The sequence below is a fragment of the Ambystoma mexicanum genome, chromosome 12, assembly GCF_040938575.1.
Source record: "Ambystoma mexicanum isolate Mex_15411 chromosome 12, UKY_AmexF1_1, whole genome shotgun sequence".
In the NCBI taxonomy this organism is placed as follows: Eukaryota; Metazoa; Chordata; class Amphibia; order Caudata; family Ambystomatidae; genus Ambystoma; species Ambystoma mexicanum.
The window spans coordinates 1007954172-1007973422 of NC_090936.1; the positions used below are offsets into that span (position 1 = coordinate 1007954172).

General features: G+C 46.0%; 1 protein-coding gene across 1 annotated transcript in view; it reads right to left on the bottom strand.

Annotated features, from left to right (window-relative positions):
* KCP (kielin cysteine rich BMP regulator) overlaps positions 1 to 19251 on the bottom strand; it is an 823409-nt gene that overhangs the window by 19089 nt on the left and 785069 nt on the right. The window contains exons 55-57 of the mRNA XM_069629543.1: positions 14971 to 15082; positions 6757 to 6858; positions 3768 to 3932 (exon numbers count right to left, since the gene is read on the bottom strand). Coding sequence (XP_069485644.1) covers positions 3768 to 3932; positions 6757 to 6858; positions 14971 to 15082 — 379 coding nt within the window. The remainder of the gene's footprint in view (positions 1 to 3767; positions 3933 to 6756; positions 6859 to 14970; positions 15083 to 19251) is intronic.

Sequence of the window (19251 nt, forward strand, 5' to 3'; positions counted from 1 at the left end):
TTCTATCCCATGCTTTTTATGTACCTGCACCAATGTGTAACAGTTGCAGAGGGATGCAATGTATGAAAGAGTCAAGGGATATGAGCCGCAGCTATCCCCCTTGCCTTTCTATACCATGCTTTTTATGTACCTGCACCAATGTGTAACAGTTGCAGAGGGATGCAATGTATGAAAGAGTCGAGGGATATGAGCCGCTGCTATCCCCCTTGCATTTCTATCCCATGCTTTTTATGTGCCTGCACCAATGTGTAACAGTTCCAGAGGAATGCAATATATGAAAGAGTCGAGGGATATGAGCCGCTGCTATCCCCCTTGCATTTCTATCCCATGCTTTTTATGTACCTGCATCTATGTGTAACAGTTGCAGAGGGATGCAATGTATGAAAGAGTCGAGGGATATGAGCCGCTGCTATCCCCCTTGCATTTCTATCCCATGCTTTTTATGTACCTGCATCTATGTGTAACAGTTGCAGAGGGATGCAATGTATGAAAGAGTCGAGGGATATGAGCCGCTGCTATCCCCCTTGCATTTCTATCCCATGCTTTTTATGTACCTGCATCTATGTGTAACAGTTGCAGAGGGATGCAATGTATGAAAGAGTCGAGGGATTTGAGCCGCTGCTACCCTCGTGCATTTCTATCCCATGCTTTTTATGTACCTGCACCAATGTGTAACAGTTCCAGAGGAATGCAATATATGAAAGAGTCGAGGGATATGAGCCGCTGCTATCCCCCTTGCATTTCTATCCCATGATTTTTATGTACCTGCATCTATGTGTAACAGTTGCAGAGGGATGCAATGTATGAAAGAGTCGAGGGATATGAGCTGCTGCTATCCCCCTTGCATTTCTATCCCATGCTTTTTATGTACCTGCATCTATGTGTAACAGTTGCAGAGGGATGCAATGTATGAAAGAGTCGAGGGATATGAGCCGCTGCTATCCTCCGTGCATTTCTATCCCATGCTTTTTATGTACCTGCACCAATGTGTAACAGTTCCAGAGGAATGCAATATATGAAAGAGTCGAGGGATATGAGCCGCTGCTATCCTCCGTGCATTTCTATCCCATGCTTTTTATGTACCTGCACCAATGTGTAACAGTTGCAGAGGGATGCAAAGTAAGAAAGAGTCGAGCGATATGAGCCACTGCTATCCCCCTTGCATTTCTATCACATGCTTTTTATGTACCTGCATCTATGTGTAACAGTTGCAGAGGGATGCAATGTATGAAAGAGTCGAGGGATATGAACCGCTGCTATCCTCCGTGCATTTCTATCCCATGCTTTTTATGTACCTGCATCTATGTGTAACAGTTGCAGAGGGATGCAATGTATGAAAGAGTCGAGGGATATGAGCCGCTGCTATCCTCCGTGCATTTCTATCCCATGCTTTTTATGTACCTGCACCAATGTGTAACAGTTGCAGAGGGATGCAATGTATGAAAGAGTCAAGGGATATGAGCCGCAGCTATCCCCCTTGCCTTTCTATACCATGCTTTTTATGTACCTGCACCAATGTGTAACAGTTGCAGAGGGATGCAATGTATGAAAGAGTCGAGGGATATGAGCCGCTGCTATCCCCCTTGCATTTCTATCCCATGCTTTTTATGTGCCTGCACCAATGTGTAACAGTTCCAGAGGAATGCAATATATGAAAGAGTCGAGGGATATGAGCCGCTGCTATCCCCCTTGCATTTCTATCCCATGCTTTTTATGTACCTGCATCTATGTGTAACAGTTGCAGAGGGATGCAATGTATGAAAGAGTCGAGGGATATGAGCCGCTGCTATCCCCCTTGCATTTCTATCCCATGCTTTTTATGTACCTGCATCTATGTGTAACAGTTGCAGAGGGATGCAATGTATGAAAGAGTCGAGGGATATGAGCCGCTGCTATCCCCCTTGCATTTCTATCCCATGCTTTTTATGTACCTGCATCTATGTGTAACAGTTGCAGAGGGATGCAATGTATGAAAGAGTCGAGGGATTTGAGCCGCTGCTACCCTCGTGCATTTCTATCCCATGCTTTTTATGTACCTGCACCAATGTGTAACAGTTCCAGAGGAATGCAATATATGAAAGAGTCGAGGGATATGAGCCGCTGCTATCCCCCTTGCATTTCTATCCCATGATTTTTATGTACCTGCATCTATGTGTAACAGTTGCAGAGGGATGCAATGTATGAAAGAGTCGAGGGATATGAGCTGCTGCTATCCCCCTTGCATTTCTATCCCATGCTTTTTATGTACCTGCATCTATGTGTAACAGTTGCAGAGGGATGCAATGTATGAAAGAGTCGAGGGATATGAGCCGCTGCTATCCTCCGTGCATTTCTATCCCATGCTTTTTATGTACCTGCACCAATGTGTAACAGTTCCAGAGGAATGCAATATATGAAAGAGTCGAGGGATATGAGCCGCTGCTATCCTCCGTGCATTTCTATCCCATGCTTTTTATGTACCTGCACCAATGTGTAACAGTTGCAGAGGGATGCAAAGTAAGAAAGAGTCGAGCGATATGAGCCACTGCTATCCCCCTTGCATTTCTATCACATGCTTTTTATGTACCTGCATCTATGTGTAACAGTTGCAGAGGGATGCAATGTATGAAAGAGTCGAGGGATATGAGCCGCTGCTATCCTCCGTGCATTTCTATCCCATGCTTTTTATGTACCTGCACCAATGTGTAACAGTTGCAGAGGGATGTAATATATGAAAGAGTCGAGGGATATGAGCCGCTGCTATCCCCCTTGCATTTCTATCCCATGCTTTTTATGTACCTGCATCTATATGTAACAGTTGCAGAGGGATGCAATGTATGAAAGAGTCGAGGGATATGAGCCGCTGCTATCCTCCGTGCATTTCTATCCCATGCTTTTTATGTACCTGCACCAATGTGTAACAGTTCCAGAGGAATGCAATATATGAAAGAGTCGAGGGATATGAGCCGCTGCTATCCTCCGTGCATTTCTATCCCATGCTTTTTATGTACCTGCACCAATGTGTAACAGTTGCAGAGGGATGCAAAGTAAGAAAGAGTCGAGGGATATGAGCCGCTGCTATCCCCCTTGCCTTTCTATACCATGCTTTTTATGTACCTGCATCTATGTGTAACAGTTGCAGAGGGATGCAATGTATGAAAGAGTCGAGGGATATGAGCCGCTGCTATCCCCCTTGCATTTCTATCCCATGCTTTTTATGTACCTGCACCAATGTGTAACAGTTCCAGAGGGATGCAATGTATGAAAGAGTCGAGGGATATGAGCCGCTGCTATCCCCCTTGCATTTCTATCCCATGCTTTTTATGTACCTGAACCTACGTGTACAGTTGCAAGGGGGTGGCAATGTATGAAAGAGTCGAGTGGTATGAATTGCAATTATCCCCCTTGTGTTTCTATCCCATGCTTTTTTTATTTTTAGAATTTCACAACGACAGTCCCATTAAGGGCAAGTCAGAAGTCTGTGAAATGTGCCCCCAGTACCCACATGGGCCAGTCATGCATTAGTGCCTGGTGCTGGAAGGCGGGGCTGACTAGTGCTTCATTTACTCAGCAGCGCTGCCCCCGTGAAAATGCAAATTTCACCTTTATGGAAAGGTGATGTGAGGGGAGAAAATGGGGCATTTAAAAAAATTGCTTTTTCTCTGCTATTTTAGGAGCCCAATTGTTTGTAACAACATAGAACCGCTGCGAGAATCCTAACCAATCTTTGGAATTTCTCACATGCCTGTGCCGAAAAAGAGACCTTCAGTGTTCATAAGCACACTCACCTTCCAGCTATTTCCGAAGGCAGCCTCGGACAGGACGATCTGCCCACTGCGTATTCTCATATCGTCTTGGGGGTAGTTGTTGAAGTTACCGCACAGTCCGCACATGTGGCCTTTGTACGTTCCAGGCACACTCACTTCCAGATGTGACTTCCCATTCCAAAGCACCTAAAAGAAACACATACAGTGGTGGTGAGAGGCAGGGTAGGGAGAATTATGACTACTGGAAGAACCCATTTAACATCTATGCGACTCTCCCCAAAGAACTACACATGAGGTAGCAGGGTGTCCTGCCACATGGTATCCTTCAGCACTGGAGGCATCTGCATGGGCTTCTACCTCCCACCCCTTTCCTTCTACAGGTACTTGGTCCCAGGAGCGTTCATGTGTCTATTCTCTCCTTCCCATGCAGGTGCCAAACCCTTTAATGCTAGCCATAAAAGTGAGAATCCCTTACCAGGGAGACCAAACCCAGTTTAAATAGCTTGTCTGTGGGAAGGGGGATACTCATGAAGGACTAGAATCAAGTTCAAGCTCACGGTGCCTTACCAGAGGACACATATCTATTTGCATATCAGTCGGGCTCCACCCAGAAGGTCAGCACATACCAACCGAAAACTCAGACCAGAGGCAAACTGAGCAGGGACTGAAGGGAACAGAGTCCCACTACTTTCATGTTTTACTGCAGCTCCACTACTATTTACAAACATTTTCACAGTTCCGGAACTGTTTATTTTCACCTTGTGATATATAGTTACTTATTTTACTTGAAATCCTTTTAAATTATTCAAATCATCTGGGCTCCTGTTGGGCTGCTAAGTAGTAAAGTAAAGGCATTCTCAAAAAACCCAAAACCATCACAGCAGTTTGTATCTGAACTAAAATCTGTTTTGACCAAAGCGATCACCTAACACCAAGAAAAACAAGCCTGGACGGCTCCTGTTTTTGCTATTGTCATTTACTTGGCCTTCTGCCAAATTGTCCTTGAATCCCTTAATTTATTAATTTGTCCATGATAGCTGTTCAGATGGATTTTCAGAATCAGAGATTCTGAGAGGCCACCCTGTTGTGATGAACTGGGAAAGACACTAATGTGACTGGCCAGCAAGACGTAGGCCCTCATTAGGAGTGACCCGGTCTGAAAAAAAGTGCCAGTAACAATGGTTACCAGAACCTTTTCCAGACCGGGCTGCGAACTACCGGCAGGCCTGACCTGCCGGTAGTTCAGGCTCCTACTGGCAGAAATATCACTGAAGCACCAGAACCATTGCTAACGGTGCTGGTGCTTCAATGTTCCCATTCCCGTGGAGTCGGACTCCACGGGAATGGGAATTTACCGTTCCTCCGCAGTCCATAACATCCCAGTATAACGGGCATATCGGGCGGCAGAAACGGCAAGCCGAGGTTGCTGGTAGGCTGCTAGTGCTTTTTGCAGTTCAAAACAACTGCAAAATGCTGGGGGTTCCATAGATGTCTATGGAGGGAAATAAGCAAAATACTTCCTCACAATAACCCCTCCTGGGTCACAGTTGCATTATTTCTTGTTACACTTGTCCCTCTGCCCCAGACACGGGTTTCTTCTTTGTTTCTTCTTTGTTGACCATCATCAGTGAGGTGCAACTGTGTCCCTCAAGTCAGACTGGACTGCCCTTGTGGATGGTACCAGACTGTTAAGCAAATGGATATTTCTTGACTTGTAAGGTAGAGTGAGCTAAACACGCAGTTGTGGACCCTCCTGATTGGGAACTATCCCGTAGAATGGCTCATTTGGCCAGCTTCATTCTCAGTAGAGGGGCTCCTACGTTTTTGCCTCGCCAGTGCATACCTGAGCTGATAGATAATGGACCCTCTTGCCGTTGTCCAATGTAGGCCTGCCTTAATCTCTGACGGCTTTGTACTCTCTGCCTCCATGCAGCTACAGGTGGCTGAACAGCTTGCTGGCTCCACACCACACAGACCAAACACTGACCGCCATGCACTCAGATACCATACTTGAGCTGGTAGATACCCCACCCTCTTGCCGTTGTCCAATGTAGGCCTGCCTTAATCTCTGGTGGCTTTGTACTCTCTGCCTCCATGCAGCTACAGGTGGCTGAACAGCTTGCTGGCTCCACACCACACAGACCACACACTGACCGCCTTGCACTCAGATACCATACTTGAGCTGGTAGATACCGCACCCTCTTGCCCTTGCCAATGTAGGCCTGCCTTAATCTCTGGTGGCTTTGTACTCTCTGCCTCCATGCAGCTACAGGTGGCTGAACAGCTTGCTGGTTCCACACCACACAGACCACACACTGACCGCCTTGCACTCAGATACCATACTTGAGCTGGTAGATACCGCACCCTCTTGCCCTTGACAATGTAGGCCTGCCTTAATCTCTGGTGGCTTTGTACTCTCTGCCTCCATGCAGCTACAGGTGGCTGAACAGCTTGCTGGCTCCACACCACAAAGACCACACACTGACCGCCTTGCACTCAGATACCATACTTGAGCTGGCAGATACCGCACCCTCTTGCCCTTGTCCAATGTAGGCCTGCCTTAATCTCTGGTGGCTTTGTACTCTCTGCCTCCATGCAGCTTTAGGTGGCTGAGCAGCTTGCTGGCTCCACACCACATAGACCACACACTGACCACCTTGCACTCAGATACCATACTTGAGCTGGTAGATACCGCACCCTCTTGCCCTTGTCCAATGAAGGCCTGCCTTAATCTCTGGTGGCTTTGTACTCTCTGCCACCATGTAGCTACAGGTGGCTGAACAGCTTGCTGGCTCCACACCACACAGACCACACATTGACTGCCTTGCACTCAGATACCATACTTGAGCTGGTAGATACCGCACCCTCTTGCCCTTGTCCAATGAAGGCCTGCCTTAATCTCTGGTGGCTTTGTACTCTCTGCCTCCATGCAGCTAGAGGTGGCTGAACAGCATGCTGCCTCCACACCACACACTGACCACCTTGCACTTGGATACCGTCCAGCTAATACCTTGAGGCCGATGTTAGTGTTGAGGAGGATGGTATTGGTTTTCCGCTCCACGTAGATGTAGGGTTCCTTCAGGAAGGGCAGGTCCACGGTCTGATAATCCACCTGATGGGAAGAAAGGTGAGCAAGTAAGTGGCTATCACAAAGGTTGATAAGAATAGCTTTTACCATAGGATAGGGGGAGAAGGAGATTAGCACCTCCAAGACAGGCCACTGTACACCCCACATTCCATGCGGTCCAAGCAGGAAGCTGACATATAGCCATCACTAAAGCATGATGTGACAGACCTACCTCCCCACACTTGCTTGAGGTTGATGGAGAGCCAGAGTGTTCACATATTCTACATGTTCACACAGTCATGCCGGACACATGAGGACTTTTCTTTACAGACTATAAGACCTACTTGCATTCACGCAGTGGCTATCACAGTGACCAAGAGGCTACAGCCCCAGTGCATGCTTCTGGAAGCAAGCCCCAGTTACCTGGCCCTTTAATGACTCAGAGAATCAAGCTGCATGCTGACCCGGAAGAGATTTGGACACAAATTTTAAAAAGGAACTGGGCCGCAAGTCAGTACATCATATCCCTCTCCCACACCTCACACTTGAAAATCATGAGCTACAGTTATGTGGCAAAGAACAAATAGAGTACATACTTGATAGCATGTAAAGAGAAACAATTCCTATTCTTTTATGTTTAAAGAGCAAACAGATCTCGTGATTAATGGGGCGCTTTACAATGTGAGTATGCTGGCATTAGGCTTGGCATGTAAAACAGTTGTACAGTACTGTTGGCGTCTGCCAGTTATTGTTAAAAGAGCCGCAGTTTTTGTGTTTTGTGGAACTGGAGGGTGGTGGGGCATTTCGAGACTCTGCAGGGATTGAGCTCTGGATGGTCGTGGTGGAAAGAGAAGGAAAGCTTGTGAATCTGCTCTTTACAGGCAAGTAAGCTCCTAGATGCCTCTGAGTTTTGTGCACTATAGAAATGTCAAAATAAATAAATAAATAAATAAAGGTTTGACTCCAACTTTTTGTATTAAAGTGCAAGTTCAGATCATAAGCTGGAGTCAAGTCTTATTCATGTAAACAAATCATGAGGTTGCAGCCTAACTGGGAATGTGAGCTGGTAACCAAAGGAGGCCCTGGAAATAATTGGCAAAGTGGTCCCATATTACACATTTTCAGCAAGCCCAACTCTTTTCCTATGAGAAAATGGGACGATAAAATATGTTACCCCTCCAAAAGAGGCCCAGCATGCAGAGGCCCACCGGGAAATCTTCAGAGCTCTCTATAGGCCCGCCCCCCCCGGAATGTGAGGGATTTAAATTTCTCTTTCATAGAGAGTCGACTACGGCTCCACACCTCCTTAATGGATCTCACGCTAGGTCCTGTAATACTGGCTATTTGTTTTTCCATGGCCAAAATGTTCCATATTTTTGTACGCCAAGGGTGTGTTGTAGGTGTGTTCTTAAAAAGTCCCTCACAGCACTGTAAACATATTTCAAAGGCTCCCGTTTCTGAGACAGCCATTTTATGCAAAGTTCAGCGTAATGGAGCTTGGTAACACACCCGATTGCCTGGTCTCTGCTCAATAATACATTGCAGGGGGATGTACACATTCACGCCTATCCTATCACTGTTATGGGATTTACATGGAAGATGGAATGATGGGGCAGTACTGACTGTATATAAATGTGATTTCTTCAACAACAACAAAAAGGACTGAGAGATGTGTACATCTCTGGAATGATATAAGTGCAGTTCTTTGGCTTCGAGCTGTTTTCTGAAGTGGATCTCTTTGCTGTGGATCCTTTCTGAACAATAAAACAGACATGATTACTTTTAATATTTAGTTCTGAATCTAATGCAGGCTCGAGGATGGAAATATATGTCCCGATTTAGCGTACATGCTGTGTTTGAAGTTTTTGCATAGAACTGCAGAACGCCCATGGCAAACTTGAGGCACCTTACCCATATGCACAGTTAAGAAACATTGTTCGCACACGCACGCAATTTGGCCATGTCAGTAGAATCGGCACATACATGGCGGCTGCTTCATACATCCCGTGCCACTACGATTAAGCACAATCTTCACTACAGGCTGTAAAGAAACAATATCACAATTCCTGTCCTGATGAAGGCTGTTACACTAAAGCTACTCAGAACGCTATAGGCCGAAACACTATTTTGTCAACTCTCAATGTTTAATTATGCCAGTTTGGCACAAAAAGTTTGATGTTTAATTCAAGATCACTTTATTATATTCCCTTTGAGGTGCAAGGGGCTATACATTGTCAATCACTGCACTGTTCAAAATGTATCAATCTGTTCCACACATTGTTTTGATTTTGTTAGGAATGTGTTAGGTTCACTATGCTATCCTATATGTCAGATTCACCTATTGTATATTGTCTGTATTAATATACAAGAAGGCAACATTTGCACTCAAAACTATCAAATTTTCAATGTGTTCTGTTATAATACCGCGGCCGCCCTGACCGGCATTAACAAAAATCATTAAAACAATGATATTCTTAAAATGTATAAAGTTGTGTACACACTAATTTAGGATTCTGAGCAAATAAGTAAGGGGAGTAAATAAACATCAGTACAGATAGGAGGTGTACTAAAGTAAGATTGATACCTTAATTAGAGGCGCGAGTAAGGGTTATAATTACACAGTCTTGGGTGATAGTTAAAAATGGGTCCAATTACATTTTCTCTTGTGGTACAATTTCCTCTTTCTGCCAACTAATTTCACCCACTCTATAAAATAGTGCAGAAAGCCTTCTCAAGGTGGAAGAAACGGTTGTATACGAATTGTTAGTTTTACAACTGTTCGAATTACAATTGACCTTTTCACAATTGACCGAATTGTGAAGGTCAATTGTAACATATATGTGGGGGGAAACCCCCCACAACCCCTATATATATAAATAAATAATATATATATATATATATATATATATATATATATATATATATATATATATATATATATATATATATTTATATATGGGATACATTACTCACCGTAATCGTATTTCTGATGCTTGTATCTGCTTAGATTCACATGCTGTGCATAGGCCGACATCTAGTGGAAGCTGCGGAGTATTACAGTTTGTTTTTCGAAAGTCGAAAATGGGCGTCGACACAGGCGTGCCAGTAATACTATCCCTAGTGTGACGTCCACTGTACCCAAGATCCCTCACGCGTGTAGGATCCTCAGATTGTATTTTTTCTGACATGAGGAAGCATGAGGAGTAGCGTGAGTACAGATAATCCAAGCAGATAGACAGAAAGGTAAGACTACAAGCAATCATGCGCCTTCTCTCGGAGGGGAGGAAGGGTGGGTCGCATGTGAATCTAAGCAGATACAAGCATCAGAAATACGATTATGGTGAGTAATGTATCCCTTCTGAGGCTTGTGGAATCTGCTTAGATCACATGCTGTGCATAGATTAGCGAGCAGTACCAGAAGAAGGAGGTGGGATGTGAGAAGGGTCATGAGCAAACAGGTGTCTTAGAACCGCTTGTCCCACTTGTGTATCTGTCTTGGAATGAGTGTCAATGCAGTAATGCTGAGTAAAAGTGTGAATAGAGCTCCAAGTAGCCGCTTTGCAAATGGTGTCGAGGGAAACATTTGCAATGAAAGCCAGAGTGGCACCAATGCCTCTAGTAGAGTGGGCCCTTGGCGTAAAAGGCAGAGACTTTTCAGAAAGAGAGTAACACAGCTGTATACAGTTGATAATCCACTTCGAGATAGCGCCTTTAGAGACGCGATCCCCCTCTCTGCCTGTAGCTACGGAGACAAACAGTTGATCTGTTTTCCTTAGCGGTCTGGTTTTATTTACATAGTATAGGACCGCCCTACGCACATCTAGGGTGTGTACTTTCACCTCAGCCGAGCTTTGCGGGTTTTGGAAGAAAGCCGGAAGCTCGATGGACTGGTTTACATGGAACTTGGATATGAATTTAGGTGAGAACCTAGGGTGTGTGCGTAAAACCAGTTTGTCCTTGTGGATAGTAAAGAAAGGATCTTGCACTGACAGAGCCTGAATTTCACTGACCCTTCTTATGGAGGTAATGGCTACTAAGAAGGCCGTTTTATAAGTCAGGTGTTTGAGACTACTTTTATGCATGGGTTCGAATGGGGGTCCCATGAGCGTAGCTAGCACCACGTTGAGGTCCCATCCTGGCGGTGGGTTCGAAATAGGAGGGTGAAGTCTCTTTACTCCTTCCATGAAGGCTTTAACCACTGGCACTTTCCACCACGAGACCTTGTTATGGGATGTGGTGTAAGCCGAGAGGGCTGCCAGGTGTACTTTCAGTGAGTTAAAAACCAACCCTGCATCCAGCAGGTGGAGCATGTATGTCACAACGTTGGAAGGAGTGCAATCAACCGGGTTGATTTGTTTATTCTGGCACCAGATAACGAATCTTTTCCACTTATCAAAGTAACAGTGCCTTGTATTTGGTTTCCTGGACTCCTTTAGAATGTCCATACACCTCTGTGGTAATTTGAGATGTCCAAACTCTATGACTTCAGGAGCCATGCTGCTAGGTTCATAGAGTTGGGTTCCTGATGCACTGTTTGACCCTGTTGCTGGGACAGTAGGTTGTACCAGGCTGGGAGTCTGATGGGTTCGCACACCGCCATCCTGCGTAGGTGTGGAAACCATGGTTGTCTCGCCCACATGGGAGCAACTAGGATGAGCGTCATTGATTCCTTGTTCATCTTGTACACCACCTTCCTGATGAGAGGGGTTGGTGGAAAAGCGTACGCAAACATCCCTGACCAGTTCATCCACAGGGCATTCCCTTGGGAGTCCGGTTGGGGGAACCTGGATGCAAATCCTGGGCATTGTTTGTTTTCGCTTGTGGCGAATAGGTCTATAGTGGGGAAACCCCACTGAGAGAAGAGATCTTCTACCACGTCTCTGTGAAGGACCCATTCGTGTTCTTCTGGGAGGGAGTCTCTGCTTAGAGCATCCGCTAGGGAATTGAGCTCCCCTGGAACATGTTGCGATGACAGGAAGATGTTCCGTCTGAGTGCCCATATCCAGATTTTCTGGGCAAGCTTGGACAGATTTGGCGAACGAGTCCCCCCTTGCTTGTTTAGATAGAACATGGCTGTCGTGCTGTCCGTCCTGATCTGCACCGACAAGTTCAGTAGATGGGGCTCGAACGCCTTTAGCGCTCGGAATACTGCCAGAAGCTCTAGCAGATTGATGTGGTTCTTGGCTACTGAGTGAGACCAGAGACCCTGAGCTGTGTGGTGGAGATGGTGAGCTCCCCACCCAGTCAGGCATGCATCTGTAGTCACCACGGCTTGTACTTCGGGATCGTAAAAGGGTTTCCCCTTTGCGAGATTCTCTCTTGTCCACCAGTGTAGGCTCTGTACGAGTGTTGGCGAAATGACCACTAGATCGTCCCAATGACCACTTGCCTGAGACCACTGTTTCGCCAACCATTCCTGCATGGGACGCATGCGCAGACGCGCGTGGGGACCAGGTAAATGCATGACGCCATCATGCCCAGTAACCGCATAGCTTTGCGTACTGTTATCTGTTGACCTGACTGATAATGCGGAATTTGCAGAAGTATATTCCGAATTCTCTCTTCCGAAGGGAAGGTCAAACCTTTCTGAGTATCTAGGATAGCTCCTAGAAACTGTTTTGAGGTGCTTGGCACCAGACTTGACTTTTTCTCGTTGATAGAGAAGCCTAATTCGTGGAGGAGGTCGATAGTCCTCTGAATGTTTGACCTGCAAATTCCTGGGGTTTCCCCCGTTATGAGCCAGTCGTCCAGATAAGGGTACACCGGGATTGCTTCCCTGCGTAGGTGTGCAGCCGCCACCGCCAGTACCTTGGTGAATACCCTTGGTGCAGAAGCTATCCCGAAGGGCAGTACCTTGAATTGGTAGTGGCGACTGTCTACCTTGAAGCGCAAGTACTTTCTGTGCGCTGGGAGCATGGAAATATGAAAATAAGCATCTTTCATATCCAAGGTTGCCATGTAATCCCCCTTTTTTAGGAGGGGGATTACCTCTTGTAGCGTGGTCATACGGAATTTTTGGGGCTTGACATACTTGTTGGCAGGCCGTAAGTCCAATACTGGGCGCATTGTTAAATCTTTCTTTGGCACAAGGAAGTAAGTTGAATAGATACCCTTGTTTACCTGGTGTCCTGGGACGAGTTCTATCGCGTCCTTTTCTAGCAGAATGGCGATCTCCTCGAGAAGGATCCTTTGATGCTCTAGGGAGTGCACTCTTTGTCGTGGAGGATGGTTCCGGGGACGCTGCAGTAGTTCTATACAATATCCTGCGGATACTGTTGACAGCACCCATCTGTCTGAGGTGATCCCTTCCCAAGCCTGGGCCCTGTCTATGTCTTCACTGGACCATTCCCTGGAACAGGGTATTACTTTAGCAGGTGATTTATGGGACTTTTCAAGGGTAGACTTGTGTTTGCTTGTCTGCCTAGGGTGGGAGGATGGCTTTACAGGGGTGGAAGGCTGTGCTTTCCGCTGTTTCCCCCCCTCCCCGTGCGTGGAAAAATGTTTTCCCTGTCCCTTGGGGGCCCCAGAGACTTTCGATGCCTGGCGCCGAGGGTCTGGAGAGGTATCTGTGTGCTTTCGTGGGGCCTCACTGGTGTTAACCGCGGTCTCGGTATCTTGGAGCGCGGCCTGGGGGTGGAAGTCGTCTTCGTCTCCCGACGATCGAACTTCCGTTAATGTGTGTAGCGAGGCACTCTTGGCAAGAGTGGATGATTGCCTTGCGTCGTGAGGCGATCTCGATCGAGAGCGCCCAGAGGACACCGAGTCGGACCGTTCTTTTTGTGCCTCTTTCCGGGAAGTCGACGTCGTCGAGGTCCGGTTGGTCTTAGTGTGTTTAGTGTGTGTTAGGTGTGTAGCGCTTGCGTCGCCGGGGGTCTTCCCCATAGCCGCCCTGCCGGACGACCTTCCGAGGTCGGGGACCTGCGCTCGTCGGCTGTCTTTCGACGCCGTAATGCCCTCGCCGTCCGAAAGTACGGCGTCGCTGCCATCGCTGAAGGCGCCCTCCGCTGCCATGGCCTCCTGCCTGGCGTGGTGGGCCCAACGCTTTGTCGAACGGTCCTTAAGTGTCTTAGGTTTAAACCTACTACACGCTCTGCAGTTCGCTTCGGGGTGATCCCTCGGCAAGCAGAGATTGCACGTGGCGTGCCTGTCGACCCAAGGGTATTTGCGATTGCACTTGGGGCAGAATTGAAAAGGGGTACCCTCCATACGCACCTTAAGGCAGCGGGCTGCTAAGTGTAGGAATATATAAATGTAACTATATATCAAGAGTGAAGAGTATGTACCACCCCCCACTCTCCCTACTTGTAAGGGCCGAGGCCAGCGGCCTTCCGAGGCCCAGATCCGTCGTGCAGCAGTCGACGGTCGATGACTTCTCCAGCCGTCGTCGAGGTTGAGGGTCGACGTTGGGGTGGGGAAGGGAATGAATAAGAATTATAATTATAATAACAGCAAAAGTATGGCTAAGGCCAGGGAACTCCGCAAGATGCTTCCGACCAGTATGGCGGAAAAAAACAATCTGAGGATCCTACACGCGTGAGGGATCTTGGGTACAGTGGACGTCACACTAGGGATAGTATTACTGGCACGCCTGTGTCGACGCCCATTTTCGACTTTCGAAAAACAAACTGTAATACTCCGCAGCTTCCACTAGATGTCGGCCTATGCACAGCATGTGATATATATATATATACGGTCAATTGTGAAAAGGTCAATTGTGACCCTTTAAATTCGGTCAATTGTTCATTCGAACAATTGTAAACGAACAATTTGGGTAATACCGAAGAAACTGGGCGCTCTACCTTAGTGTTGACATGCCTTTTCAGCCCTTGTTGCCCAACACTGGACTCATTCTCCTCTCACACTCAGTGACAGGTTCAACAATTGGGCCTGAACTCCCCCAACCCCCAATGAATCTGCTCCTGCTGACGGGTGCTCGACATCCCAATTATCACCAGCACCAAGAGGCCATACAAATCACAGGTGTGTGCTTTACATCATTTAACATAATACACCACACCTGTTTGCTTTTGGCAACAACACTTTACTGGCAGGAATCACCCACAAAGTTCATGGAATCCAGCCTACTAGCATATGAGATCTGCGGCCATTACCCCCTTCCCTGCCACAATGTACAATGTCTGATGTACAAGTACTCACCAACACGACCCAGTCCTGCAACAGCTGCACCACCACATCCCCGATCAGCACAGTCACCTCCTTCGTCCACGAGACACCTTTGCGGCCACGGTCATCATTTGTGGCATGAATGCTAGAAAGCAATAAGAGAAAACAGAGTGAAATAATCACACCTTCCAGTGTGGACATGAGTATGGATGACCACTGCAGATGGAAGCACCTTCGATTCCACACTGTTGTGACAGGACCTGCTGCAGGACCTCTCTTATTGCATGTGCCGCAGAGGACTACCTCCATACCTAATAATAAGAGGCTGCCTCAGAATTACGCACACCACGGATTTAGACATTTGCTTCTAGATGCCAGCAACTGGTGATGACATCACCCAACGCACTGGAACTTATTGTAAAGATACAGGACGGAGTAAACGGGGAAATTAACTTCAGGTGATGCACAGATCTGTGCAGCAAATGCATTTACCTACATAGCGACATTTGTAGTGCAGAAGATACCATCTTCCATTACACAAAAGTGTATTTTTATTTGAAGCATAAGAGATAAAATGCTATTTGTGGCCTATCCTGTACTGAATTGCATTATGAGCCATTTGGGAGCAGAATCGGATGAGATTACAATAGGGAGTGTGGTTGGATCTCATGTCCTTTGCCCATGTAGGACTCAAGCCATTAATTTAACTCACTTTCTTGCTGAGTGAAGCAGAAACACTTATCCTTTTTCAACACTTCCGTCCCGCAGTGCCTTTAAAAATAGCTTTTCAATATAGTGATGGATCAAAACACCAACAGCATTGTTAGGACAGTTTTTTCTGAAGTCCAAAAACTTTAAAAAAAAACATACAACAGAGAGTACAAAACTCCACTCTTAGTATAAGTCTGTATAAAGCTGTAGCACCTGAGTAGTCGGTAGCATAGACGGAGCATACAGGCTTATCTTAGGAGGGAGAAAGGACTGTAGCTTGGTACAAGGAAATTGTAGCATACATATGGTCCAAAGAAACACTAAAAAAACTATAGGGCCTCATCACGAGTTGGGCTGTATTCCCGGCTGTAATACCACCGACTATAAAGCCCTAGCACTGACCGGTCCGGTGGTATTACCAAAAGATCACGGATTGGGCCTTAACGGTAAATCCCCATTCCTGATTGGGTCCATTGGATCCAATGGGGAATTTGCAGTGCTAATACTGCGGGCTAATACAGCCGGCTGTAATACCGCTGAAAACAGGGATTTTCACCTCCAGAAAAAAGATGCCCAACTCGTGATAGGACCAGCCCTTTAATGCAGCGGTGATACCGTTACCACCGCATTTAAGGGCTACAGCCCAACTCGTGATGAGGCCCATATAAATCGTTTATTTAAGTACAAGTAGACCAAGATGAATCTTGAGTAAACAAGTACTATAACATTATATGTAAACACAATTATAAAACTCAATGCTTAAGGTATACAACTCAAAGTATCACCTTAAGAATAGCAGTCAGCAGTTCAAGGTTAGGTAAATCTATAACACATTCAGAATGCAATCAGCTATTCTTGGGGAGTAAAACCAGGTTATTTATACTTTTTGAATACAGTCAGTAATCCAGGGATAGTAGACCCTGTTAGTCATGCATTGACATTCAGTTAAGAAATCACATAGAAAACCAACCATGTTACCAGGATACTTTTCTGAATAGTGAAACACAAATTCATGGAACAGTATGAACCTATGACTGCATTTAGGATAACCCTCAGTTATACTAGGTGAGTAAGACCTAAGGTTGTAATAAACTATTACAGCTGCTTTTCAAATCGGTGGAACGCAGACGGAGGTAAGCAAGAACTTGTTGCGCTACTTTAGGAATGTACCAGGCAGACTAAGGTCAGCTAAACCACAGTACACTGATTCAGAATGGCACACAGCTATGCAAGGGGAGTAAGACCTATATGCTTTTGAAAGGGGCTACCAGTAACTTAAAGGTATGTATAAACCTAAGACTGCATTAGAATCTGTATAAAGCAGACCATGGAAAGCAAATGTTACACTTTGAGAATGACCCAGTGTTATTCAAGATAGGTCCAACCCAATGTAGACTTATTCTAGACAGGCTATACAGCAGGTCAAGGGAAGCAAGATCCAGTTGGTAACCTTATACACTGATATTCTGAAAGAAATAGTTAGGTGAAGCCAACAGCATTACTTTTGGGAAGTGGGGGAACCAATTCACAGGGGAGTAAAATAACCTTACAAATACTTTTTAGAAGGCAACGCACATTCAAAGTAAGAACGTTTGTAACTGCTCATTTTTCAGAGGGGCAGTTACCACACCAACTATGTTACAAGTAAGGAACTTTTAAAGACTTGTCATATTTTTCAAGGCTGAATCCTGTTCTTATCCAGTCCTACCCAAGTCTATTGCATGAGCTCTCTCAGAGGCAGAAGAGGGACCCTAGCTATCTAGGTGCCAGCTGTCGGCAGAGTGAGATAGGGTTCAGTTGCAGAACACGTCATAGTTCCTGTGGAAGTCTCTTCAAAACAAGTAAGTAGTTCTCTTTAGAGTTAGTTAGGGTCAAGGGACTTCAAAGAAGACACCCTAGGAGGTTTCCAGCAGTGGGTCTGGGTGAACTGGATGAGAGGACTCCCAAACACACGAAACACCACAAAGCTACACAGGAATCACAAAAAGCTTAAGGTGAGGAATGCCCCAGCCAACACAGTACCTCAGCATTGAAGAAGAGTTTACAGCAGGACGTCTTCAGGATCTGCAGCCAAAAACCTGTTTGATGAATTCCTTGTTGTGAAGACAGAAGACAGGACACTGGAAGGGAATTTGCAGCAGGGATCAACGGGGAAGACTCCAGGCAAGGGTTTCTTCATGTGGATTTTGGTGCCCTTTTCAGCAGCCAAATGGAGAATTAACATGACTATCCTGCACTCTGGTGAGGGCACTTCAGGGACTCAAGTCGTGTCTCTTTAGAACCCGGAGGAGGCCACAAAATTTTCGGACAGATTCAGACTTCGGAAGACCATGCACCGCACAATGGCTTGAGGTCGCAGGGTATTGGGGTATTGTAGCCCAGCAAAGTCGCAGCACATCGCGGGATGGCTATCAATGCAGGTCTTCCTGAGACTAGGAGATCTCACTTGCCTCTGGGTAGGAGTCATTGTGCTCTGGACCCCCCAGATTGATTGAAGAAAAGGTTACAGCAGGCTCCGGGGACACAGCAGGCTCTCCGGTCGCTGGAAATCGCAACAGCCGTTGATTCTTCATCTTCCACTTTGGTTTTAGCTCCTGTGGTCAACTTATCAGCAGCTTCCAGGTTTGGAGTATTTAATAGTAGCTAAAGCAAAACTTTTGCATTCTCTCCTTGCATTCTACAGCAAGTAAAATGCCGGGAGAGAATTAGGACAGCCAGCACCCCTCCCCACTGGAAGTTGGTTCCTTTCAGGCAAGGTGAAAGACAAAGGGCTGTCCCCCTCCCTCGCTTCCTGCCTTCCCAAACACTCTGGTGCCTTGGCGGGGAATCGAAAGGATTCTCGCCAAAGACAAAACATCCACTGAGGTCGTTCCCACCTAGAATGGCAGGGGAAGACCTCAAAATTAGCAAGAACACAAGAAATTGTGACAAAAAGGAGCCCAACATTTTATAAAAATGGTGGCCCTTCTGTGCATTGCTAAGGCTGAATTAAAGACTAAAAGTCATAAAGGTAAAACCACTGCCAACAGTCATTCATGTAAAACTCACAAATGTAACAAAATGTTACCAGATAAGTAAGAAATGTTTAAGAATAGAATATTAAACAAACAATCAAAAGAGAATACAAAAAGAGATGAGAATAAAGTGAAAATAGAAATAATTAAACTATATAAAGAGAAACAAAATCAGGAAAGATCAGACAAAATTGGGAAGGCAAAGACCTCATTTAAAACAGCTTCTCCTGTGGTTCTGCGTCCCACAACACCACACACTTGGAGGAAAACACCCAAATCGGGATATGCCCAAACCACTATACCCAGCAGTATAGCCAGTTACGGGTGAAAAGGGACAAAGGGTCCTTAGGACTGCCACTCAGCCTAGATCACCCACATAGGAAAAGAACTCACAATGTCATAACGGCCATTATGTGCCTACCTCGAGGCTGCCTTGAATAAGGGGAGCTGTAAAATACAAAAAGAATGAGAGCAGGAATTAAACAAATACATTGGTGTTCGAAAGGCTTCCAAAAGGGTACATTGTGCTGCCAAACCTAAAGTACAGCTGCCACCATCATATTCCCTAAAACTAAGGTACAGCAAAAAT